Genomic DNA, 26,446 nt, shown 5'->3' with positions numbered 1-26,446 from the left:
CTTCCCTGACCTTTGAACTGTGCGATGTGTAGATGCTCCAGCTGTGTGGGCAGGAAGTCCTCCTGAGATGAAATCCTTCCGGGTCGCGTCGCCACCTGGTTCACACAGGACTGCTGACAGGAGAGCAGGGAGAGAGAGAGCGCTGGATAGAGAGAGAGAAAGAGAGGGGGAGAGAGAGAGAGAGAGAGAGAGAGAGAGAAAGAGAGAGAAAGAGAGGGGGGGAGAGAGAGAGAGAGAAAGAGAGAGAGAAAGAGAGGGGGGAGAGAGAGAGAGAGAGGGGGGGGAGAGAGGGGAGAGAGAGGGGGAGAGAGAGAGTTAGAGAGAAAGAGAGGGGGAGAGAGAGAGAGAAAGAGAGGGGGGGAGAGAAAAGGAGAGAGAGGGGGGAGAGAGAGAGGGGGGAGAGAGGGAGGGGGGGAGAGAGAGAGAGAGAAAGAGAGGGGGAGAGAGAGGGGGGGGAGAGAGAGAGAGAGAGAGAGAAAGAGAGGGGGCGAGAGAGGGGGGGAGAGAGAGAAAGGGGGGGAAGAAAGAGAGAGAGAGAGAGAGAGAGAGAGAGAGAGAGAGAGAGAGAGAGAGAGAGAGGAAAGAAGGGAGAGAATATCAGACTTTGATTCATCACAAAGACAGTCATAAAAATAGGCCTTTGTGTCTACAGGTAACCAAGTTGAGTTGGCAAATTGGCAAATTTGTGATTTCCTGTTAGACTTAGGAAAATTTTGAAAAGATTTTGAAAAATGCAACAGCAAAATCCTGCCCCTCCCTTCAGGCCTCCCTCCAAAGCCCTAAACTGGGGGAAAACAAATGACACTCGCTAGACAGGCAGGTAGGTCATCCAATCATTTCAAGTTAACAATTCAAAATGATTGGACACACTTATTACAGTCCTGTAACGTCCACAGATTACGGATTCATTTCATTTTTGTGTCAGAGCACGTTATGTATTGATTGCTGTCGGGATGTAATGAGAATTTCAAAAAGTATAATAAAAAGTGCTTCTGATAAATAAGAAAAGTGCTTCTCCTGACCCTGAGCCAAACTGCATACTGCACCTTTAGACTCACTCCTCAGTAGGGATGCACCGATATTAACATTTTGGCCGAACAGATATTAACATTGCTATTATGGCCGATAGCCAATATATACAGATGTCGATATGATAATCAAATGTTATACATACTGAAAAAAGAAAAAGAAAAGATGTTCACAAGTTTCTATGATAATCAAATGTTATACATACTGAAAAACACATGTAAACACTGTCTCTATTACCAAAACATTCTGAAAAGCTGATAAATCATAGATTTACCACATTGTTTCCTCTCAAAAACAACAACACACAACAGCAGCTTGACAGAAATAATTATCTGCTGTTCACATCGGCCCTGTTTTGCACATCGAACCGATACCGATATATAAAAAAATTATTAACATCGGCCGATACCGATATAACTGCCGATATATCGAGCATCCCTACTCCTCAGTATAAATACTGCCCATTTGTGCCATTGAAGTCTTTCAGTGGCGTAGCTGACTAAAGCGCTGCTTATGAGAAGCAGGTCAGTCAGACGACCCCAGACCCAACCCAATGTGGGCACACGAGGGCAGAAGCGACACTGACGAGCAACGCAGTGACACCCGTTCCCTCCAGATCACGACTAATGACCGGTAGTTCTTTCCTTGCTGTCTCCCTGATCTCTCCGCTCACCTGCGGCCTTCTCAAAGGCCCCCTCGGTCCTGTCCTCGCCCCGGTTCTCCGGGAGCAGCTGGGAGGCCACCTCACACTGGACCCGGCACTCCTGGGTCTGCCTCAGGGTCTCGTTCACACACTGCGTCCATCGGGCCGCCGCCTGGGCCCAGTCGGACGAGCCCTCGGACAGTAGGGCGGAGTCATACAAGGCCTGCGCTCCATGAAGGGATGAATGGATGGAGGGCAATGGAGAAAGAAGAAAAGAAATTAGAGGAGTCACCGAATGACAAATTCATAGTGAATATACGGCGTGTGTGTGTGTGTGTGTGTGTGTGTGTGTGTGTGTGTGTGTGTGTGTGTGTGTGGTGAAAGTAAAGGTGAATGAGAGGGATTTAGATCCGAGGCCAAACATCTTTAGGGGTGGGGTCTGGATTGCTTTGTACACTCTCTACATACAGGTAGATAAGAAATCAGTTATGGCGTCACTATGTAAAGAATATCAATACAAAACCTTTATAATACCCCACTTATATTCATAGGGATTGATAGTAACATTGCTAACACTGCATTAGCTGTATACCATTAGCATAACGCTACCATCATTACAGAAACCTGTCTGTCCCCCTTCCACACCTCCTTGACAACTGAGCCCTCATATCTCTCTCTCCAACTCTCTCTCTCCCTCTCTCTCTCTTACCCAGTGTCCCTCAGCCTCTCTCTCTCTCTCTTACCCAGTGTCCCTCGGCCCCTCTCTCTCTCTCTCTCTCTCTCTTACCCAGTGTCCCTCGGCCTCTCTCTCTCTCTCTCTTACCCAGTGTCCCTCGGCCTCTCTCTCTCTCTCTCTCTTACCCAGTGTCCCTCGGCCCCTCTCTCTCTCTCTCTCTCTCTTACCCAGTGTCCCTCGGCCCCTCTCTCTCTCCCTTATCCAGTGTCCCTCGGCCTCTCTCTCTCTCTCTCTCTCTCTCTCTTACCCAGTGTCCCTCGGCCTCTCTCTCTGTCTCTTACCCAATGTCCCTCGGCCTCTCTCTCTCTATCCTGGAATGCCTCCTCCGTCACCCCCTCCATTCGTCTGTACTTCTCTATGTTGTTCCTCATCTCCAGGTGGCTGGGGTTGGCCACGAAGAACGTGTAGGCCGCCGACGCCGCCTTCTGCACCTTACCTAGCTGAGGGCGAGGAAGAGGAGGAGAGAAGCCAGAGAAGAGTCGTTACAGGGGAAGCACTGATGGTTTTGTTCTGTTGTTATTTATTTGTATTCGTGGGTTTATTTATTTGTATTTGTGTGAACTCGTCAACACTGTAAATGAGGGAAACCTCAGAGCTTTACAAGCATAAATAAAGGTTTGAAATGAAATTATGGTAGTATTGTTATGAAGATGCACAGTAGCATTGTAAAAATGTTTAGTTTAGCATTTAGAACAGTAACATGCCTGTCAAAAGGTTACTAAAGCGAGAGTACTGGTGTTATCGTAGGCTATAGTGGTCTAGCTAGCCCCTTATGCAGTAGTAGCTAGTTATGAATGTTAGCTACCTTGTAGTAGGTGACTTGTAGGTAGTTGTAGGGGTTCCTGGTGCTGAACTCATAGTCGATGTCGTGGGAGACAGGAAGTTGTCCTGCGGGGGTGACGGAGCGTCCCACACAGAAGCGCAGACACTCAGCCCTCCTCTGCACCCAGTCCAGCGCCAGAAGGTCCCAAAGGCTCCCCTTCTCCAGGTCTGAGGTCACACACAGGGGATCCGGGACTTAAGTTGTAGGCCTACATGGCACACATCCAGAGATTCTCCTGCACCCAGTAAAAGGGGTAGTCTGCACACGCAGCACGCACGCACACACACGCACACACAGAGTTGTCTATCCACACACACAAGGAGTAGGTTAAACGGGGTAACGTTAGACTATCCACACACAAATTGTCTTATACAATTCCAATACCCAATTTGTGGAGCCTGTCTTGTCCTGCTCCCACACAGTCGTCATGGCACTGCCTTCGGATTCGAAACAGAGTCTCCCGGGTTACGAGTGACTTTTCCAGCAATTCTGCAGCTTTCTCCCATTCTTGGGAAAAGTACGCGCGGACCCCGCTATAATACAAGGCGTCGTAAGGGGTTAGTAGTCCCGACACAGAACCTGTTGATACCCCGCTGTCCGCAGCAGAAGATGTGAAACGAAACAATGAAAAAAAGATGCGCAGCGCCACGTAGACAGTGAAATAATTTGAGTCAAGCGCCATGGTCCCAAGATATTTTGGAGAAGGAGAGGTGGAGGAGGAACCGGGGCAGGCAGAAAGGAGACAGGAAAGGAAAGCTACAGTTTGCCTACTTCCTCCCCTCAGCGTCCTTACCATAGTGAAGTTGGGAATGTCATTTGTGACATTTTATTACATTTATTACCGATACAATAGACCAACACAGAACATTTTCTATCTTTTAAAAAACAAAATGCATTACCGTAAAATTACTCAAATAGGCTAGCAATAGTACCCTACGTATTATATGAAATGTGAGATCAATACAATTAAAAGTAAATTATGCTTTCCATTACGTTTAATTTTCATCCTGTAAAATCTATGTTGCATAGCTAGCTATCCCTTGCGACCCAGAGCGTGTCGTACGCACGTTTGGCCTTGCGTCGACAGAAACCCGGTAGGCTACGGAGCGAGGCATCACCCCAACCTTTCATTGAGGGAAGGGGCTAGCTAGCTAGCTTGACAGACAGGGAGAGAGGGAACACAAACGAGAGCCACACACACCAGACACACAATTCCGAGCCGGGGAATTAAGACCTGGGGTCCAAACTCAGAGGAACAAGTGTCCGACTGACTGGCAAAACTATATAGATTGACATGGCGGAGGTTAGCGAGATTTTGATGTCAGTTCTGTCCACAATTCGGGTTCCGAGGCCCGGGGACCGTGTTCACAAAGACGAATGCGCCTTGTCATTTTCCTCTCCGGTGAGCAACCCACGCGTTACTTTTAGGTTTAAACTGTTTCTTTCAATATCATATTTTATCACATGCTTGTTTATACAACGATATATTGCCTAGCTTTCTAGATAGCTAAACTGTCGTGTTTCGACATTATACTAACGTTAGGTGGCTTGTTAGCTTGCTAGCTATAAGCTAACGCAAGCTAACGTACCGGCCGGTTTCCCAGCTATGCAATGCTAAGCTTGGGAGCTAACTAGCGTGCTAAACAGCTAGCTGTCTGGCTAACGCTGGTAACTTAGTGGCTGTCAGACTGTTTCAGTGGTCTCATTAGCTAGTACTAGCTAGCTTTTTAAGCGTAGCTACTAGATCTATTTACTTTATAGTTGACTGAACTTAAAACGTTGGCTAGCTCATATCTTTACCTCAAGAATGTAGATAGTTGTGGTAACGTGCTAGCTAACTAGCTACTGTAAAGTGCCAGCCAGCATGACTGGCTAAACACTATATGGACAGTCAGCTTGGAGGGGGCTGATCTATGGACAGGACACGCAACGTTACTTTTACAAACTCTTGCACACACACCTTAGACATGTTTGCACAATCTAGACATACTGAGGGAATCTGTCTTGTTTATTTGATTTTGCTCTGGTGTACACTTGTATTTCGGTATAATTTGTGTCTATTGTGAATTTGTATTATAGTCTGTGTTACTTTGTTGTCTTTTGATGCTGTAACAGTGGAATCCGCCCCCTCAAGATAAAGTACCACTACTAGCTAGCTATCTAGAAACCATTGAGTGGCACTGGCTGTCACTTGGTTTATTATCCTACTCCTAGTCTACCCTTTTAAATGTCATTGTTGATGTCATGATTGCTGCTGTAGTCATTAATCAAAACAGACCCTATGGTGCCAAATTAATAGTGTACATCTAGCCAACGTATTCAACTTATCATCATACCCATTCTGTGTCCCAGGAGAGTGAGGGTGGCCTGTACCTGTGCATGAACAGTTTCCTGGGCTTTGGCAGCCAGTATGTGGACCGCCACCACGCCCGGACCGGACAGCGGGCTTACCTGCACATCACACGGACCCGCAGAGCGCAGGTGATTACTCTCTTTCACCGCTCATCACTCCGGTTTTTGAGTTCTCTGGTCTTTACAGGATGAGAACAATGACTCTTTATCAACAGGCTAGTTAGTAGGGCTGGGTATCGAGTCAAATTTCAAGAATCGATTCGATTCCGATTCACAAGGTTCGGAATCGATTATCTCGATTCGATTCAATATCGATTCGGTTAGTGTGACTAAAACCTAATTACATGACTGCCAAGTTATGCAACACATCAATACTAGGGCTGGGTATCGATACTGATTTCCAAAAATGAATGAATGAATGAATCATTGCATGAATTAATGAACTATTCATTCCTTCCTGTATTCATTCATTCATTCATTAAATAAAAGATTGATTTTGGGAATCATGAATCGATTCTGAATCATTTGATTCAGAATCGATTCAGAATCGATTAATCGATTTTTTAAACCCAGCCCTATTTTTTAAACCCAGCCCTACTAGTTAGTAACCTGTGCTGTTACATCCTCATCTTTGTTGTGGATTGAACTCTTCATAGTACACTGACTGACTGGTATTTGTGATTTCACCTAGAAGGAAGATGATAACAACTCTGGGTCTGGAGACCCACCCAAGAAGAAGCCCACCAGACTGGCCATCGGTGAGAGCAGGGTTTTAGATGAATGAACAAGATATTATGTGCTGTCTTTTGGTCTGTGAGTAATACAGTACCTCCTCTACCTCTCTGTCTCTACCTCTCTGTCTCTCTCTCTCTCACACACACACACACGCTCAGGGATTGAGGGAGGGTTTGACGTGGAACAGGAGTATTATGAGGAGGAAGTCAAGGTGGTCCTATTCCCTGACAGACAGGAGGTCACATCTGACGACCTCGTCAGCATGCCTGATGTTGTGAGAGAGCGGGTGAGGCACATTGTTTGTAAACACTTCAATCTGGCTGGGCGCAAATATTTACTGTGTCAATATCAGAATTGAACTGTGCAGAATTTCAGCTCCAGTCCTCATATGTCTTCCTGTGATGATGTCACCTGTGTGTGTTGCGCTCCTGCAGGTGTCCCTGTCCATGACGGGGCTGATGTCAGCGGACTCAGTGTCCCATGCCCTGCAGGTTCAGCAGTGGGACGGGGAGGTGAGACAGGAGTCCCGGCACGCCGCTGACCTCAAACAGCTAGACAACGGTATCAAGATCCCCCCCAGGTGAGACATGAGACCACAGCTGTATGTATATACAGTATATACAGTATAGCCGGACTATCCCAGACAGCACTTCATAGACAGTAGAGTGCTCAGATCTTTGTCATCTTTACCAGTCCTGTTAGATCTGTGAAAATCTCTCTCTCTCTTTCTCTCCATCTCACCTCTCTCTCCCCCCCCCCCCCCCCCTCTCCCAGTGGCTGGCGGTGTGAGGTGTGTGACCTGCAGGAGAATCTCTGGATGAACTTGTCCGATGGGAAGGTTCTGTGTGGGCGGCGGTATTTCGACGGCACCGGCGGGAACAACCACGCCCTCCTGTACTTTCAGCAGACGGGGCACCCGCTGGCCGTCAAACTGGGCACCATCACCCCCGACGGAGCAGGTACCAGCACTGTCCCCGCGCAAACACACCCTCCTGTCCAAAAACAGCGTGGCTTCATGCTCAGATGCTCTGCCGATGGATTGTATGGTTTTGAGGGACGGCTGTAGCTCAGTTGGTAGAGCGGGTCGTTCAGTTATCGAAGGGTCAGTGTTTCGAATCCCAGCTCTGACTGTCCACATGTCGAAGTGTCCTTGAGGAAGACACCTAACCCCAAAATTGCTCCCAATGAGCAGGTTAGCACCTTGCATGGCAGCTGCCGCCATTGGTGTGTGAATGGGTGAATGACAGGCCATTGTAAAGCACTTTGAGTGCCGCTAAGGTGGAAAAGTGCTATATAAGTGCAGTCCATTTACCATTTACCGTCCCCGCGCAAACACACCCTCCTGTCCAAAAAGAGCGTGGCTTCATGCTCAGATGCTCTGGCGATGGATTGTATGGTTTTGACCCAGTTGTCGCAAAGTGTCATTCTTGGTCGGGGGCGAACCTGTGAGTGTTGACGTGGTCCGACTGGTCTCTCTCCAGATGTGTACTCTTATGATGAGGTCTGGTCTCTCTCCAGATGTGTACTCGTATGATGAGGTCTGGTCTCTCTCCAGATGTGTACTTGTATGATGTCTGGTCTCTCTCCAGATGTGTACTCGTATGATGAGGTCTGGTCTCTCTCCAGATGTGTACTCGTATGATGAGGTCTGGTCTCTCTTCAGATGTGTACTCGTATGACGAGGACGACATGGTGCTGGACCCCAAGCTACCTGAGCATCTCGCTCACTTCGGCATCGACATGATGACTATGGAAAAGGTAGGATCCCACTAAGCACCGACACCTCCATGCCATAGACAGCCCCATGCTATGGTCGCCAGCAGAAATGTATTTCTTTATTGAGCAGATTTGAGTTTTATAAGCTGAAAAACTAAGCTGTAGTGTGTGTGTTGTTGTCAAATTGAACTGATAGCCTTCTGACTCTGGATCACCGATGTTATTGATCATCAGAACTGGCCCTCTACTTACCTCTACTGTTGGTGTGCGACAAAATGGCTGAGAGATATTGGATTGTTCCTTGTTGGCGGTCCTCCAGACTCGCAGAGCTGGCCTTGAGTCAAAAAGCACTTCTCCAGCATCTTTCCTTCTTCTCTCCTCCCTTCTGGTCTTTATCTGGCATCTTCTGCTCTTTTTCTGGCATCTTCTGCTCTTTATCGGGAATCTTCTGCTCTTTATGTGACATCTTCTGTTCTTTATCTGGCATCTTCTGCTCTTTATCTGGCATATTCTGCTCTTTATCTGGCATCCTATGCTCTTTATCTGGCATCTTCTGCTCTTTATCTGGCATCTTCTGCTCTTTATCTGGCATCTTCTGCTCTTTATCTGGCATCTTCTGCTCTTTATCTGACATCTTCTGCTCTTTATCTGGCATCTTCTGCTCTTTATCTGGCATCTTCTGCTCTTTATCTGGCATCTTCTGCTCTTTATCTGGCATATTCTGCTCTTTATCTGGCATCTTCTGCTCTATCTGGCATCTTCTGCTCTTTATCTGACATCTTCTTTATCTCGCATCTACTCTTTATCTCGCATCCTCTGGTCTTTATCTCGCATCCTCTGGTCTTTATCTCGCATCCTCTGGTCTTTATCTGGCATCCTCTGGTCATTATCTGGCATCCTCTGGTCATTATCTGGCATCTTCTACTCTTTATCGGGAATCTTCTGCTCTTTATCTGGCATCTTCTGTTCTTTATCTGGCATCTTCTACTCTTTATCTGGCATATTCTGCTCTTTATCTGGCATCTTCTGCTCTTTATCTGGCATCTTCTGCTCTTTATCTGGCATCTTCTGCTCTTTATCTGGCATCTTCTGCTCTTTATCTGGCATCTTCTGCTCTTTATCTGGCATCCTCTGGTCTTTATCTGGCATCCTCTGGTCATTATCTGGCATCTTCTGCTTTTTATCTGGCATCTTCTACTCTATCTGACATCCTCTGGTCTTTATCTGGCATCAGCTGGTCATTATCTGGCATCTTCTACTCTTTATCGGGAATCTTCTGCTCTTTATCTGACATCTTCTGTTCTTTATCTGGCATCTTCTGCTCTTTATCTGGCATATTCTGCTCTTTATCTGGCATCTTCTGCTCTTTCTTTATCTGGCATCTTCTGCTCTTTATCTGGCATCTTCTGCTCTTTATCTGGCATCCTCTGGTCATTATCTGGCATCTTCTGCTTTTTATCTGGCATCTTCTACTCTATCTGACATCCTCTGGTCTTTATCTGGCATCAGCTGGTCATTATCTGGCATCCTCTGCTCTTTATCTGGTATGTTCTGCTCTTTATCTGGCATCTTCTGCTCTTTATCTGGCATCTTCTGCTCTTTTACTGACTGCTTTTATCATTTCATCTTCATCACATCCACCTGTTTCCTCCCGTCCTCACTCTTTCTCCTCCATACCTGTCTCTGTCTCTCTTCTCTTTCACACTCTCGTTTAATTTCTTCACCTGTTTCTGCTCTTCCTCCTCAACCTTCCTCCGCTCGTTCTCTCCTCCCCCAGACAGAGCGCACCATGACGGAGCTGGAGATAGCCGTGAACCAGCGGGTGGGGGAGTGGGAGGTGATCCAGGAGTCCGGCACCACCCTGCGGCCCCTCTCTGGCCCTGGACTCACCGGCATGAAGAACCTGGGCAACAGCTGCTACCTCAACTCCGTCATGCAAGTGCTCTTCACCGTGCCCGACTTCCAGAGCAAGTCAGTACCTGTCTCTCTTTCTCTCGCTCTCACCTCTACCAAGGGCCAGACACGCTCAGGGGCCTCAGAAATCATTAGAGATTATATTTTATGTTATTGAACAAATCATTGAAACGTCACAGTCTTGTTAGTGAAATATGAGATTTATCAGTTAGAAATGACTCACCTGTCATGTGTGGCTGCCTCAGGTACGTCTCCAACATCGACAAGATGTTTGATGAAGCCCCCAGTGACCCCACCCAGGACTTTAAAACCCAAGTGTGAGTCTCCTGCCTTCCTGTGTGACAGAAGTAGGGGCCAGGGCATTTCTGACAGGGCTGTTGTTCTCCATTTGCACCAGTAGATGTCACTAATCACTCATATATGTGGAAAACAAAGTGACAAATCAGTCAAGACAAGATATTGGGATGGACATGCAGACTATGCTGAGGCCTGGGTTACACAACGTCGAAATGGCGTCGAAACCAGAACGACCTCCAGGTCACACGAGCATTTTATCACCGTCTCCAGAAGTGACCGAGTTCACATGGACATGCGTATCACAGTACCATTCACAACACTGGGCACTCAGAACCATTCACAACACTGGGCATCACAGCACCATCCACAACACTGGGCATGTGTGCGCTGTAAACAGACCCTGACCATTATTTATGAAAATAATTTGTACCTTACATCTGACCTCAGGGACTGCAGTTGAAATTTAGCTTTTTTGCTAAGACTGACACATTTACCCCTGTGGTTGATTAATGTGTACTGTCCCTGTTCAAATAAATAAATAAAATGAAATAAAAATGAAAGGAGTAGTAAAGGGAAAATGCATGTTTAGCCCTGTTTTAAGGTTACTTATGATCATATACAATGGTTCAGATCAAAACGTTGACAAAACTAGCACTTTTGAGAAAGTATGATAATTGCTCTACCACCGTTTTGGTCATTCAATGGATGTGGATGGGCATCTTGAAAAATCATTCAAAAACATGTTAAACTCGATTTCAAAGACAAGAAGCTCACCGAGGTGTTAGTTGGCGTTCTGACATATAATTCGCCATAAAGTAAGATTCTAGTTCATCTGTAAAGGCTTTTTTAAATATTTAGCATAGAACTATTTAGTCGCAGCACATACGTGTGTAAATGTCCGCAAACTAGGTAGCCTAGCAACATAAACAATAACAATAGCTACCGTAAGTAGTTCCGCTTCCTGAATCCCCTCTGCGGATTGATCTACACATCTACAACGGTCGCTTCAATACAAGTCAATGGATTTCATAAAATGATCAATAAAACCCTACAGGATTAATACTTTGCGGCGAATTTGATGTCAGAACACCAATGGACACCAATAACCCCCCTCTGTGAGCTTCTTGTCTTTGAAATCGAGAGTTTAACATGTTTTTTGAATGATTTTTCATGGTGCCCACCCACATCCATTGTATGACCAAAACAGTGGTAGAGCAATTATCAGACTCTCAAAAGTGCTAGTTTTGTCAACGTTTTGATCTGAACCATTGTATATGATCATAAGTAACCTTAAAACAGGGCTAAACATGCATTTTCCCTTTACTACTCCTTTAAATAAACTTTTCGAATGCATTCATTTAGGGCTGCCTGTCTGTTCTCAGGCCTACATCTCCAAATTAGGGTGATCCTATTCGTTAATTAACTAGTTACAGTATTGTTGTTATTAGTGGTATTATTCTTTTATGATAATGGTCTTTTGATTTAGGCCTGTTAGACCAGGCGCTTCCACTCACCTCACGTTGGTCGACCCTGGATCATATCCCATAATAACCTCTTATTTTGTCCATCCATCCAAATGATTTAAATACATGCACTTTCCAATGTCTGAATAAAATCATGAGAGTTTTGCTGGAGTCTGATCACGCTCCCCTTGAGGTATCAGTCTTTTTCTCATTCCGGTAAAATCCAACATGTTCAATATTATCTGTTATATATTAGTCTTCATGCAAATGACCTGCATGATCGCAGTTGTTGCAAAATCGTGTAGTTTGTGACTAAAAACTCCTCGTGTTTATATGTGAGAGGGTATCAGACTTTTTAAAAATCTTTTCAAAGTCTTAGGGTATATTTGGAGATTGCACTTTGTCTAAATTATATAATGCATTAAAGAATAACACAGAACAGAAATAGAACAGATTAGAGTAGCAGAACATAATCAAATTAAATACAATATAGTGATGAAATAACGATAGGCCCACATCTGACCAGGCTGCGCAGCCATCAGGGATTGGGATGGACGGACGCTGGACTATATTTTTTTTAGTACCTTTTTTTCAGCACCCTGTTCAAAATACATTCCACGGCTAAGATGGAAGTAAATCAGTCATCAGTCTTAACATAACATAAATCATATAATTAGGAAACACAGTCTATTTTATTCATATTATATAACGTATTTTATTTTTGATCTAATCTAAGCAATCTAAGATTTAATTAATCTAAGCAATCTAAGCTTTGTGATTGCTTGACTAGTAGAAACATGGTCAGATGACCGTATTTCTACCAAGCAATTTCAGCCCACGAGGGCAGAATCCAGGAAAATGAGAACTAAACCCCTCTTGCAGCGATCTAGAACCTTCTGGAAACGCCAACGCTGCCGTTGTGTGACTGAGGTGCAAATGAGATCTGGAAGACGTGCGTGCGTGCGCGCGCGCGCGCACACACACACACACACACACACACACACTCCACCCTCTTGGTCCTTTTATTAGAAAGTGGGACAAGGCTTCACAGCAGAGACACCAACAATACACTCCCACACACACTCCCTGTCTTTCTCTCACACACTCCAAACACCAAATACACTCCTACACACACACACACTCCTACACACACTCCGTCTTTCTCTCACACACTCCAAACACCAAATACACTCCTACACACACACACTCCTACACACACTCCGTCTTTCTCTCACACACTCCAAACACCAAATACACTCCTACACACTCTCCATGTCTCTCTCACACACTCCAAAACACCAAATACACTCCCACACACTCTCCCTGTCTTTCTCTCACACACTCCAAACACCAAATACACTCCTACACACACACTCCCTGTCTTTCTCTCACACACTCCAAAACACCAAATACACTCCCACACACACACTCCCTGTCTTTCTCTCACACACGTTTTGACGGCGTGTGTGTCTCTTCCTCAGAGCTAAGCTGGGCTATGGTATGTTGTCAGGAGAGTACTCCAAACCTGCCCCTGACCCCGGAGATGAAACCAACTCTGAGCCAAGGGTAAGAGAAACACACTTTGATAAGACAGATAAGCATCAAAGATTCAACCCTGTAACTCATGAGCAACTGTTTCTAAAAGGCTTTGAGATGTGTGGTTGACGTGCTGCTTGCTCAGGTTTTTCTTGTTGATAATCATGGTTTATTAAAAGGTGATGGGTTGGGTTGTAATTACTGTTTAATTATTGTGTTTCCAGGGCGACCAGGTTGGCATTGCACCGCGTATGTTCAAAGCACTTGTTGGGCGGGGCCACCCGGAGTTCTCAACCAATCGGCAGCAAGATGCTCAGGAGTTCTTATTGCACTTCATTAACATGGTTGAGGTACATCTCCTGCACCCACAATGCATCATTCCTCTCTTTCTCCCTCATCTCCATCATTCTGTCTTTTCTCTCATTCTTTGTTCAACCGTCTCCACAGAGGAACTGTCGTTCAGGAGCAAATCCTTCTGAAGCGTTCCGCTTCCTGGTGGAGGAGAGGATCGTGTGTCAGCAGTCACAGAAAGCCAAGTACACGCAGAGGGTGGACTACATCCTCCAGCTGCCTGTGCCCATGGACCAGGCCACCAACACAGGTAGGGGCTGATGGGAACTGGAGTTTAGTTGACTGATCTCGGGTCCATGTTGGTCCTGTCAACTGTCAATATCACCCTGTCTTTTAGTGCTGAGTTCAAAGGCATTTGCTTTCTCTCTCTCTCTCTCTCTCTCTCTATCAGAGGAGCTGCAGGAGGCGGAGCGTCAGCGGGAGGAGGCGGAGTCATCGGGAGGCCCGCCCCCTGTGACCGTGCGCGCCCGCATCCCCTTCACAGCCTGCATGGCGGCGCTCAGTGAACCAGAGACGCTCACAGACTTCTGGAGCTCCGCCGTGCAAGCAAAGACCAGCGCCACCAAGTACATACACACACACAGGCCAAGACCAGCGCCACCAAGTACATACACACACACACAGGCCAAGACCAGCGCCACCAAGTACACACACACACACACAGGCCAAGACCAGCGCCACCAAGTACATACACACACACGCCAAGACCAGCACCACCAAGTACACACACACACACACACACACAGGCCAAGACCAGCGCCACCAAGTACACACACACACACACAGGCCAAGACCAGCGCCACCAAGTACACACACACACACACACAGGCCAAGACCAGCGCCACCAAGTACACACACACACACACACACAGGCCAAGACCAGCGCCACCAAGTACACACACACACACACACAGGCCAAGACCAGCGCCACCAAGTACACACACACACACACAGGCCAAGACCAGCGCCACCAAGTACACGCACACACACACACAGGCCAAGACCAGCGCCACCAAGTACACACACACACACACACCAAGACCAGCGCCACCAAGTACACACACACAGGCCAAGACCAGCGCCACCAAGTACACACACACACACACACCAAGACCAGCGCCACCAAGTACACACACACAGGCCAAGACCAGCGCCACCAAGTACACACACACACGCGCACACAGGCCAAGACCAGCGCCACCGAGTACACACACACACACACACACACACACACACACAGGCCAAGACCAGCGCCACCAAGTACACACACACACGCCCACACACAGGCCAAGACCAGCGCCACCGAGTACACACACACACACTCTCACACACACACACATGTTCATCCAGAAAGCGTGTGGATATCTATTCACCTGTTCTCTCTCTCTCTCAGAACGATGCGTTTCGCCTCGTTTCCCGACCACCTGGTCATCCAGATCAAGAAGTTCACCTTCGGCCTGGACTGGGTCCCCAAAAAGCTGGGTAGGTCGAACATTTCTACACAAAGGCAACATGTTTTTACTGTACTTGTGTTCATTATTTTCCTTGTAAATCTGAGAGCTTGTCGGGGGAAAATGCAGGTTAGATGGTTGAATGTGGCGGTCTGAACCCCTGTGTGATTTGCTGTCGTACCGTGTGATTTTCAGACGTGAGCATCGACGTTCCTGATTCGCTGGATCTGAGCGGGCTGCGTGGGACAGGCCAGCAGCCGGGGGAGGAGCTTCTGCCGGAGGTGGCCCCGCCTCCGCTCATGACCCCTGACGTGGAGGTCAAAGGTATCCTGGGTTCCTACGGCAACGAGGAGGACGACTCACTCTACTCCCCACTGCTGTGTCAGTCTGTCTCCTTCCTTCCTTCCTTCCTTCCTTCCTTCCTTCCTTCCTTCCTTCCTTCCTTCCTTCCTTCCTTCACTTCCAGTGTGTCCCCATCTTTTCTCACGTTCTTTATTTCTGTCTTCTCTGTTTTCATTGTGTTGGGTTTGGTCCATGTTTTTAGGGACATTAACCTCCTGAAACTCAAATGAGGCCCTTTGCGTTTACATTTCAACTGGGTTTACATTTTAATTTAATTGCCCATGTTGAAGAGTAGGCTACCGGCCTATTGACCTCAAGGTGATGGCTTATTATGTGTTGGGTTATTTTGGTTTTCCCCCACCGAACGGGGTATCAAGAAGAGCACGCGTTGTTATAACTCGTGGTTTGGTTCATTTATTCAGTGACCACACTATGCATGAGCTGCCACAGTTTACCACAGGTTATAAACCTGTGGGACAGAAAATCTTGGATGTAAAATTGCAGTCTTATATTCATATAACCTCACAGCAATATACATCATCCTAAATTAACAATCTAAATAATAAATATAATTTGCATTTAAACAATAAACCTTTACATATTTACACATTCAATAGACATCCGGTAAACACTTCATAAGAATGCAGAGCAACAAGTGTGGATCTTCATAGCAGTACTGAGAAACCGTAACAATGAAATGCAACCGAACTACATCACCCAGCCTGCACTGCGGGCATGAAGTGTAACCGTGATACAAATCAAATAGGCGCTAGAAACAACACGCGATGTCAACAAGCATTTAAGCCGGCTACTAGCTTAGAAGCTAACAGCTTAACATTACAAGGCGTGGCCTATGCGTTAAATAACTGTTTCCTGCTAGTGCAACTATAAACAGCCACCGGACTATCTTACCACCAGGTTAGAGTGCAGACGCTGTCATTACATTAGTGCTACATTACATATAACGTCGCTAGCCTAGCTAGCCAAAGCTAACAGAGTAACACAAACCAACAATTCAATAAACAGTAGTCTCTTACCGGTGGCGCGCGACTCTCCTGACAATCGCTAGGATGTGTCTAAACTCAGGTCTCTTCCGCTTATATCTACGTCGTGACCCGAAGCCCCGCCTAATTGTCAGGTAACCGGATGGATTTTAACCCTTCACTGGCCACTACCCGTGCTTCAAATCAGGTAAGCAAACAAACATGAGGTCCCCATACAGAACAGAATAAGTGTATTAAGACCCACTAAATGACTCAGAACCTTGAATACCTCCCACTTCCCAACTGAGACCTAGTGAACGCAACATTATGTGAAGACCCTACCACAGCTTATAGAACCTCACCACCAGGTTTTATTGTTATCCGTGGCTCATGAATCTAATATGTTTTTGCTTAAACTACCATCACATGAGTCTCAGTCACAGCCTCTCTTAAAATGCTGCTGCCAATTCTCTCTCCCAAATGTGTGTGTGCTCCAATGCGCGCTCTCTATCAGAGCGGTGCCACTTGATTTAGACCTCTGTTCGTGCTCACAGCTCAAAGGTCAACTCCTCAGTGTCAACTCACACACACGCATTCCTCTTCAACCTCCCTCTCCGGAGGAAAGGCCCAGGTTAGACCCTATTTAGTCGACCTGGGCGGACGGGCCTAATCGCCCTGCTGTAAGACCTTTAAGCTAAATCTCAATCATCAATTCAATGACTCAAGCAAGATATAGATAGTCACCAAACCAATAAAGGCGAGGAGAAAATATCTGATGCAAGGGTAAAAAGCTTTATATAAAATTTGGTGTTATACATAAGTTATACAGACAATCCAGTTACATGAAAAATACAGGTTACAAAAGAAAAACATGAAAGAGAATAGCTCCCAGGTCTCCAGCCTCTGACTTCTTCCACGCCTCTGTTGGTGGAAAGAAAAGTCTGACTTCCTCCATTCCTCGGTGGAAAGAAGAAGTGTGACCTACTCCATTCCTCTGTTGATGGAAAGAAGTGTGACTTACTCCATTCCTCTGTTGATGGAAAGAATAAGTGCCTCTCCCTCCTCACGAGCTGTTTCTTGAACCCCCTTCCAGGAGGGCAGGGTGTTGACGTCACGTCTCTTCGGATGAACACAGTTCTTCTCTCCTCTCTGGCAGATTAACAATCCATGCATTCAACATCTTATCTCTCTCACCCAAAGCAGGACCTCACAGAATAAATGTCTAATTAACATCTTATTAAATATCCTACTTTAAGCATTACCTATATACTCAAACAGTTGATACATGGATACATTCTCCAATCATTACATTGTTATTACTGTCTCACACGTATACAAGGTTACATAGTTGATCTTGACTAAGAACATGGGGCGGCTGTAGCTCAGTTGGTAGAGCGGGTCGTTCAGTGATCGAAGGGTCAGTGGTTCAAATCCCAGCTCCAACTGTCCACATGTTGAAGTGTCCTTGAGCAAGACACCTAACCCCAAATTGCTCCCAATGAGTGGGTTAGTACCTTGCATGGCAGCTGCCGCCATTGGTGTGTGTGTGTGTGAATGGGTGAATGAGAGGCCATTGTAAAGCGCTTTGAGTGCCTCTAAGGTGGAAAAGCGCTATATAAGTGCAGTCCATTTACCATCCATTTACCATTTAAGAACAGATACATGACTTATAAAGGTCTACTTCTACTTTAAGTGATTACATTTCCAATAAACGATATTCACTCTAAACAGTGTTACTTGCTTGATTACACCTTCTCCTTTTAACATCTATTATTCACAACCTCATACAGGAAAGTTCAGGCAATTCATCCAACACTATCCCTTTGTTCCTTCTGATAAGCGCCAGACCCTGGCTAGAGAGGGGGTGGTTTCCCTATCACCAGAGCTAGTCGGGCCCTTGTCAGTTCCATGTGTGTGTGGACCATTCATTATTCATCTGTTTTTTAGAGGGATCCACTGAGAATATTTATTGCTACCTTTCCGGCCAGTCCCAGGTGCTTGGGCCGGATCTGCCCCCATAGGCCTCTCTTCTCTCATGTCTGACTCTTGGGCCTAATGTGCCAGCCCTTGGTGCACTTGACAGTCCACCTCATTCCTGACTGGTGGTCGGGATCACTACAGCCCTCACTCGCTATATTTAAGTTGGGAAGTATTTCTCACTTTTAAGATGTATACATTTAGCTGTATCTCAGTTTTTCAGTTCTTCATTATTTCCCATGTTGATGTTCATACATGTTGAGAGCCTCCATGTGATTGAAGTGTGTTTCCTGTCCTTGTCTCAGCCCCGGTGCTGGACGACTCCACCGTGTCCCAGCTGTGTGAGATGGGCTTCCCACTGGAGGCCTGCAGGAAGGCTGTGTATTACACTGGGAACACTGGGATCGACGCAGCCATGAACTGGGTGATGGGCCACATGGACGACCCAGGTGGGTGAACTCACAGGCCATTCATCAGTAGAATCAGAGGCAGGTCGTTGAGGTCATATTTAGGGATGCACGATATATCGGCAATCATATCGGTATCGGCCGATGTCAGTAATTTTGTAATATATCGGTATCGGTCCGATGTGCAAAACAGGGCCGGTTTGAACAGGATCGGCTTTTCCAAATGTTTTGGAAATAGACAGTGTTTCCATGTGTTTTTCACTATGTATAACATTTGATTATCATAGAAACTTTTTATATAGATCATATCGACATCGGTTAATATCGGTTATCGGCCATGACAGCAATGTTAATATCTGATATCGGTATCGGCCAAAATGTTCATATCGGTCATGGATGTATTGATAGAACTGGAAAGTGAAGCCCTATTGAACCGCGCCATCTTTGAAAAAAACGCGTCACTGATACCTTTGACATGCGCAGTCAAAGGTATCAATGACGCGATCTTGTAGTCCACGAACAGACTGCGTTCATGGCTCTCCCCGCTCTGAGTTAGCGATGAAAAGCGGCTTGCTTATTAATCTACTTTCGTCAAATATATCCATTGGAAAACATCTTTTTTTATCCAGGCATCTTAGTTTTAACAGTATAATTGTGACTGAACATGTTTTGTTTGCTAGTAGGTGGTATTCATTCTGTTCCCAACAACGCGATGGGCAGCCAGGCGAAATGGCTTCAGGGGACCTGGTCCCAGGCGAGTTGAACAGCTGTCCATCCAGAGACAGGATCTCTCGTTGTGGCATGAAGTTCGCGGCTAACCCGCCGAGCTCGAAACAGAATGAATACCACCTATTAGCAAACAAAACATATTCAGTCACAATTATACTGTTAAAACTAAGATGCCTGGATAAAAAAAATATGTTTTCCAATGGATTTGTCGAAAGTAGATTAATAAGCAAGCCGCTTTTCATCGCTAACTCAGAGCGGGGAGAGCCATGAACGCAATCTGTTCGTGGACTACAAGAACGCGTCATTGATACCTTTGACACATGTCAAAGGTATCAGTGACGTGTTTTTTTTCCAAGATGGCGCGGTTCAATAGGGATTCACTTTAGATTTGGAATCCTGGGGGCCTGATATGGGTGCATCCCTAGTCGTATTCATGATATAGTAATATTCCCATCACCTCTGGTCCCTGCAGATTTCTCTGCCCCACTGGTTCTGCCGGGCTGCAGCTCCGGCTCCGGTACCACCCCCACGGCCGAGAGCGTTCCTGAGGAGCACCTGGCCACCATCGTCTCCATGGGCTTCAGCCGGGACCAGGCCACCCGGGCGCTCCGGGCCACGGTGAGACCTGCTCTCTGACAGAACCAGGACCAGAACCAGAACCAGCACAGCCGGTTCTTTGACAGCACCAGAACCAGCACAGTCTGCTCTCTGATAGCACCAGAACCAGCACAGCTAACACTGTCAAATGTTCTACCTACTCATCATTCTGCTTAGTGGCTTTACCTAGTTTACTCTATATTCTATACCTAGTTTACTCTATATTCTTATACCTAGTTTACTCTATATTCTTTACCTAGTTTACTCTATATTCTTTACCTAGTTTACTCTATATTCTTTACCTAGTTTACTCTATATTCTATACCTAGTTTACTCTATATTCTTATACCTAGTTTACTCTATATTCTATACCTAGTTTACTCTATATTCTTATACCTAGTTTACTCTATATTCTTATACCTAGTTTACTCTATATTCTTTACCTAGTTTACTCTATATTCTATACCTAGTTTACTCTATATTCTATACCTAGTTTACTCTATATTCTTATACCTAGTTTACTCTATATTCTTTACCTAGTTTACTCTATATTCTTTACCTAGTTTACTCTATATTCTTTACCTAGTTTACTCTATATTCTTATACCTAGTTTACTCTGTATTCTTTACCTAGTTTACTCTATATTCTTTACCTAGTTTACTCTATATTCTTTATCTAGTTTACTCTATATTCTTATACCTAGTTTACTATATATTCTTTAACTAGTTTACTCTATATTCTTTACCTAGTTTACTCTATATTCTTTACCTAGTTTACTCTATATTCTATACCTAGTTTACTCTATATTCTTTACCTAGTTTACTCTATATTCTTATACCTAGTTTACTCTATATTCTTTACCTAGTTTACTCTATATTCTTATACCTAGTTTACTCTTTATTCTATACCTAGTTTACTCTATATTCTTTACCTAGTTTACTCTATATTCTTTACCTAGTTTACTCTATATTCTTTACCTAGTTTACTCTATATTCTTTACCTAGTTTACTCTATATTCTTTACCTAGTTTACTCTATATTCTTATACCTAGTTTACTCTATATTCTATACCTAGTTTACTCTATATTCTTTACCTAGTTTACTCTATATTCTTTACCTAGTTCACTCTATATTCTTTACCTAGTTTACTCTATATTCTTATACCTAGTTTACTCTATATTCTTTACCTAGTTTACTCTATATTCTTTACCTAGTTTACTCTATATTCTTTACCTAGTTTACTCTATATTCTTTACCTAGTTTACTCTATATTCTTATACCTAGTTTACTCTGTATTCTTTACCTAGTTTACTCTATATTCTTTACCTAGTTCACTCTATATTCTTTACCTAGTTTACTCTATATTCTTTACCTAGTTTACTCTATATTCTTTATCTAGTTTACTCTATATTCTTATACCTAGTTTACTCTATATTCTTTAACTAGTTTACTCTATATTCTTTACCTAGTTTACTCTATATTCTTTACCTAGTTTACTCTATATTCTTTACCTAGTTTACTCTATATTCTTTACCTAGTTTACTCTATATTCCTTACCTAGTTTACTCTATATTCTTATACCTAGTTTACTCTATATTCTTTACCTAGTTTACTCTATATTCTTATACCTAGTTTACTCTATATTCTTTACCTAGTTTACTCTATATTCTTATACCTAGTTTACTCTATATTCTATACCTAGTTTACTCTATATTCTTATACCTAGTTTACTCTATATTCTTTACCTAGTTTACTCTATATTCTTTACCTAGTTTACTCTATATTCTTATACCTAGTTTACTCTATATTCTATACCTAGTTTACTCTATATTCTTATACCTAGTTTACTCTATATTCTTTACCTAGTTTACTCTATATTCTTTACCTAGTTTACTCTATATTCTTTACCTAGTTTACTCTATATTCTTTACCTAGTTTACTCTATATTCTATACCTAGTTTACTCTATATTCTTTACCTAGTTTACTCTATATTCTATACCTAGTTTACTCTATATTCTTTACCTAGTTTACTCTATATTCTTTACCTAGTTTACTCTATATTCTTTACCTAGTTTACTCTATATTCTTTACCTAGTTTACTCTATATTCTTTACCTAGTTTACTCTATATTCTTTACCTAGTTTACTCTATATTCTTTACCTAGTTTACTCTATATTCTTTACCTAGTTTACTCTATATTCTTTACCTAGTTTACTCTATATTCTTATACCTAGTTTACTCTGTATTCTTTACCTAGTTTACTCTATATTCTTTACCTAGTTCACTCTATATTCTTTACCTAGTTTACTCTATATTCTTTACCTAGTTTACTCTATATTCTTTATCTAGTTTACTCTATATTCTTATACCTAGTTTACTCTATATTCTTTAACTAGTTTACTCTATATTCTTTACCTAGTTTACTCTATATTCTTTACCTAGTTTACTCTATATTCTTTACCTAGTTTACTCTATATTCTTTACCTAGTTTACTCTATATTCCTTACCTAGTTTACTCTATATTCTTTACCTAGTTTACTCTATATTCTTTACCTACTTTACTCTATATTCTTTACCTAATTTACTCTGTATTCTTTACCTAGCTCACGTTTTCGGCCCCGATTTGAATCAAGACCGTTATCGAATCAATTAATACCATTCTCATTTCTTTGGATTCTACACACACATACCTTAATTGTCGTATGTGCTCTTCCAAAGCCCCCCCCCAACCTCCTAATGACTTGGTGTCCTCTCTGTCTCTCTCTCTCCCAGAGTAACGTGCTGGAGCGGGCGGTGGACTGGATCTTCTCCCACCTGGACGACCTGGAGTCCATGGAGGTGTCGGAGGGGGGCCGCTCGGCTGCAGAGAGCGAGGGCAGCAGAGAGCCCCCTCCTGGGCCACGCGTCCGAGACGGGCCCGGCCGTGAGTCTGACCGGGGACACGTGCTCGGGGTCCGGGGGGTTGAGGGTGATCTAGTAGTCTTATGTTCGGGGTCCAGGGGGTCCATGGTGATCTAGTACTGTTTTTTGTTCGGGTTCCGGGGGTCCATGGTGATCTGGTAGTCTTGTGTTTGGGTCCAGGGGGTCCATGGTGATCTAGTAGTCTTGTGTTCGGGTACGGGGGGTCCATGGTGATCTAGTAGTCTTGTGTTCGGGTACGGGGGGGTCCATGGTGATCTAGTAGTCTTGTGTTCGGGTACGGGGGGTCCATGGTGATCTAGTAGTCTTGTGTTCGGGTACGGGGGGTCCATGGTGATCTAGTAGTCTTGTGTTCGGGGTCCAGGGGTCCATGGTGATCTAGTAGTCTTGTGTTTGGGGTGCGGGGGTCCATGGTGATCTAGTAGTCTTGTGTTTGGGGTGCAGGGGTCCATGGTGATCTAGTAGTCTTGTGTTTGGGGTCTATGGTGATCTAGTACTGTCTTGTGTTCTGGGTCCAGGGGGTCCATGGTGATCTAGTAGTCTTGTGTTTGTACTCATAGTGGTGCCTTCCTGACCTCCCCTGACCCCCTTTCTCTGTTTGTTTCAATCCCCACTCACCCCCCTCTCTCTCTCTCTCTCTCTCTCTCTCTCTCTCTCAGGGTATGAGCTGTTTGCCTTCATCAGTCACATGGGCACTAGCACTATGTGCGGCCACTACGTCTGCCACATCAAGAAGGACCAGCAGTGAGTCCAGTAGCCATGACCTATGACCTACAGTCAGAAGGAGCGCCTCCTATAGACAGAGATCTCTTGCTCACGTAGACTTGAATCCCTGAGTAGAGGTCTTCTCGGGTCTAAAATGTGGACCCGAAACCGAGATGGACCCGAGACATTCGTTCCGAGATCCGACTAAATCCGATTATGTAAAAAAAATCTGTATACCGGACCCGATTTTGTCCAAGAGCAGGAGTAGGACAGAGACCCGAGTCGGATCGGGTATTTTACGGATCCGACAGGCAGTAGTAGCAAGTAGCAGTAGCATTAATTGCTTAGGCTGTCACGGCTGTTGGCTTGCATGCTGTTGCATCACAGTTTGATGGAATTGCGATTTATCCTCTCAATCTCGACAGGATCAATCGCTGTTTCATCAGACTGTGATGTGGCAGCATGGAAATGAAACGGCCGTAAATAAATAAGGCTACACAAAGCTGCCGCTAGGTTTGACCTCTTTATACTCATTTTCTTTCAGCTTATTTTTCACAAGGTAGGCTACTGGTGGTGGCTGCCGTGTCTCCGCTCACGTCGCGCCCGCGGTCTCACTGAATTCGCGTCATGCGTTTCTCTCGGGTATTATTAATGATAAACAGACCCGGGACCCGAGGTGATAGAATTGGATCCATCTGAACTCAATTGACTATAATAAAAGCGTGGAAATGTGGACTCGGACCCGTACGGGTCTCCTACGTTGACCCTTAACCCTAATCTGAGTACCCAGAGGCCTGTTACGGCGACAACTCCTGGGACCCTCTCAATCACAGCCAAGTGGGAGAAGGTAGCTAGGAATGTAATGCTAGCTCTGTAAACACAATCTGTCTATTCCAACTCACAGCTGACAGGAAAGTATAATACAATTTACAAAGTCTTACATTGTGGATTAACTCCACAAGGATTGGAATAAATAACAAATACTTTGTAAAAATTGAATGTAACAGTTGCTATTGTTGGTTGCGTGCCTCCATCTTAGTTTTTCTTGTGTCTTAAAGTTGCACTGAAATGAAAAGCATTCTTTCCCATTTTGGTTCATGATTGGCCATAGTGTTCGCCTATTCAACGATGTATGCCAAAAAATTTACAAAATTCTACTTTTGTTGTAATCTTATATCAAAGTATATAATTTCTTACTTCCTGGAAAACGGTAGGTCACGTGCAATGACGACAACAGGTACCTTAGATTTTAGGCCAATAATCTCACGACATCCACCCGTCAATCAACGCTATCCTTCGATCGAATCTGTCTAAAGTTCTTAAAACCCGTCCACTTGTCAATGTTCCAATCAAATTCCTCTAAACATATGTCCCACCCTCATAGCTTGTTTGCGTCGGAAATACGTCAAACTACGGAAGTTAGATCTCAAACCTCCGTTTCAGTGCGACTTTAAGATTTGACAAGGCATTATGAATACCTACTGTAGAATGTACACATCAAAGCTTTATGGCATACTTTCTGAGTAGATCGCAAATGCTCTTCAGAAGTGAACACTATCCTCTCCTGACGATTGTAAACGAACAGGTTTTTCCTTTCTGTCTTTCTCTTTCTTGTTCTCATAGGTGGGTCATCTTCAATGATCAGAAAGTGTGCGCCTCTGAGAAGCCACCCAAGGACCTGGGCTACCTGTACTTCTACCGGAGAGTGGCTGAATGAGCGCAGCAGGCCGGGGTTCGGTTAGGGAGGGGAGCCCAGCGCCCGACCCTCACAACAACACGCACTCACATCCCACGGGCCCACTAAGAACGCTCTCACACAGGCTTCCCCACTCACACATAAGGATGTAAATACACTTTTCCAACTGCTATGTACACACACGCACACAAACACACACACACACACCGCACACTGTAGACACACTCGGACGGTTGGAAGAGAGCAAAGGCTGAGATGTTGCAAATGGAAGAATTGTGTTTCTCAACAGAGCAGGGTGTGTCCTCAGCAGAGGAGGGCGTGTCCTCACCAGAGCAGGGCGTGTCCTGCATCTCAATGGCAGGATGTTTGCAGTCCAAGTTCATCCCTCTATTGACTGAACTGGCCTCTGATATTGCGTATCTGTGGCTGGGGGACCCTGGCCATCCCTACTCCAGACATGGCACACACACCTCTTCCTACTCCATCTTATGGCTTCTTCAGGCGAGTTCCATCTCACCTCTCTCCCCTACCTGTTACAAAGAAACAATTTGACATCAGAGAAAATCATTAAAAGAAAAACAGTTCAAAGGTGTATTTAAAAAAACTTACTGAAAAGTAAATAAACAGTAACAGCAAATCAAATTGGTTGTTCTTTCAAGTGTGGTGAAGAGTGATACAGTAGCTGGGTGGTTTATTTTTTGTTTGTTTATGTTTATTTTGCATAAATAAATTCCTTTGTTACTTCTGCTCTGACAAATAAAGACTCGTCTTTCTGCCCCCCTTGCTTGTTTTTGCCTCTGAGCTTATAACAGCTCACTTCTATCTTGTTCTATTGAAACTTGACTGTTTTAGCCCACACTTGTTGAGAAAGGCTGGACAGCTTACCGTATTTCCAGTAAAGGGTGTAAACTGTTTGTAAGCATGCGAGAAAAAATTGGGGGAGTTACTTTGTTTATACATGTAGGCCTATTAAGAAAAAAAAGGATTTGCAATAATGACGATGACTTGTGCCCCCAAAAACACACATTTGAAGACGTGAACAGAA

General features: G+C 44.6%; 2 protein-coding genes across 4 annotated transcripts in view; one reads left to right on the top strand and one right to left on the bottom strand.

The window, feature by feature from the left end:
• Positions 1–3,942, bottom strand: part of p3h3 (prolyl 3-hydroxylase 3) — a 9,490-nt gene extending 5,548 nt beyond the window's left edge. The window contains exons 1-5 of the mRNA XM_084444264.1: positions 3,616–3,942; positions 3,214–3,398; positions 2,690–2,848; positions 1,703–1,895; positions 11–142 (exon numbers count right to left, since the gene is read on the bottom strand). Of these exons, the coding sequence (XP_084300390.1) occupies positions 11–142; positions 1,703–1,895; positions 2,690–2,848; positions 3,214–3,398; positions 3,616–3,913 (967 nt within the window). The 5' untranslated portion in view covers positions 3,914–3,942. The remainder of the gene's footprint in view (positions 1–10; positions 143–1,702; positions 1,896–2,689; positions 2,849–3,213; positions 3,399–3,615) is intronic.
• Positions 3,943–4,379: 437 nt separating this feature from the next.
• On the top strand, positions 4,380–26,145 carry usp5 (ubiquitin specific peptidase 5 (isopeptidase T)). 3 transcript variants are annotated; one of them, XM_084444260.1, is made up of 20 exons: positions 4,380–4,633; positions 5,584–5,712; positions 6,278–6,341; positions 6,477–6,604; positions 6,753–6,898; positions 7,093–7,277; positions 7,982–8,076; positions 9,812–10,005; positions 10,194–10,265; positions 13,190–13,274; positions 13,469–13,594; positions 13,692–13,845; positions 13,987–14,161; positions 14,989–15,077; positions 15,242–15,427; positions 18,654–18,797; positions 19,957–20,102; positions 22,854–23,004; positions 23,660–23,744; positions 25,329–26,145. In XM_084444260.1, the coding sequence occupies exons 1-20, from the start codon at positions 4,526–4,528 to the stop codon at positions 25,420–25,422; spliced, it is 2,556 nt and encodes an 851-aa protein (XP_084300386.1). In that variant the 5' UTR covers positions 4,380–4,525; the 3' UTR covers positions 25,423–26,145. The 3 variants fall into 3 exon arrangements, with proteins under 3 accessions (XP_084300386.1, XP_084300387.1, XP_084300385.1); XM_084444261.1 differs by having other exon boundaries at positions 6,275–6,341; positions 15,242–15,370; XM_084444259.1 differs by having other exon boundaries at positions 6,275–6,341.
• The last annotated feature ends 301 nt before the right edge of the window (positions 26,146–26,446 follow it).

The sequence above is a fragment of the Borostomias antarcticus genome (assembly GCF_949987555.1).
Source record: "Borostomias antarcticus genome assembly, chromosome: 10".
Lineage (NCBI taxonomy): Eukaryota > Metazoa > Chordata > Actinopteri > Stomiiformes > Stomiidae > Borostomias > Borostomias antarcticus.
Note: the sequence above shows the minus strand (reverse complement) of the source record. Positions and strands in the feature narration are given on the sequence as shown.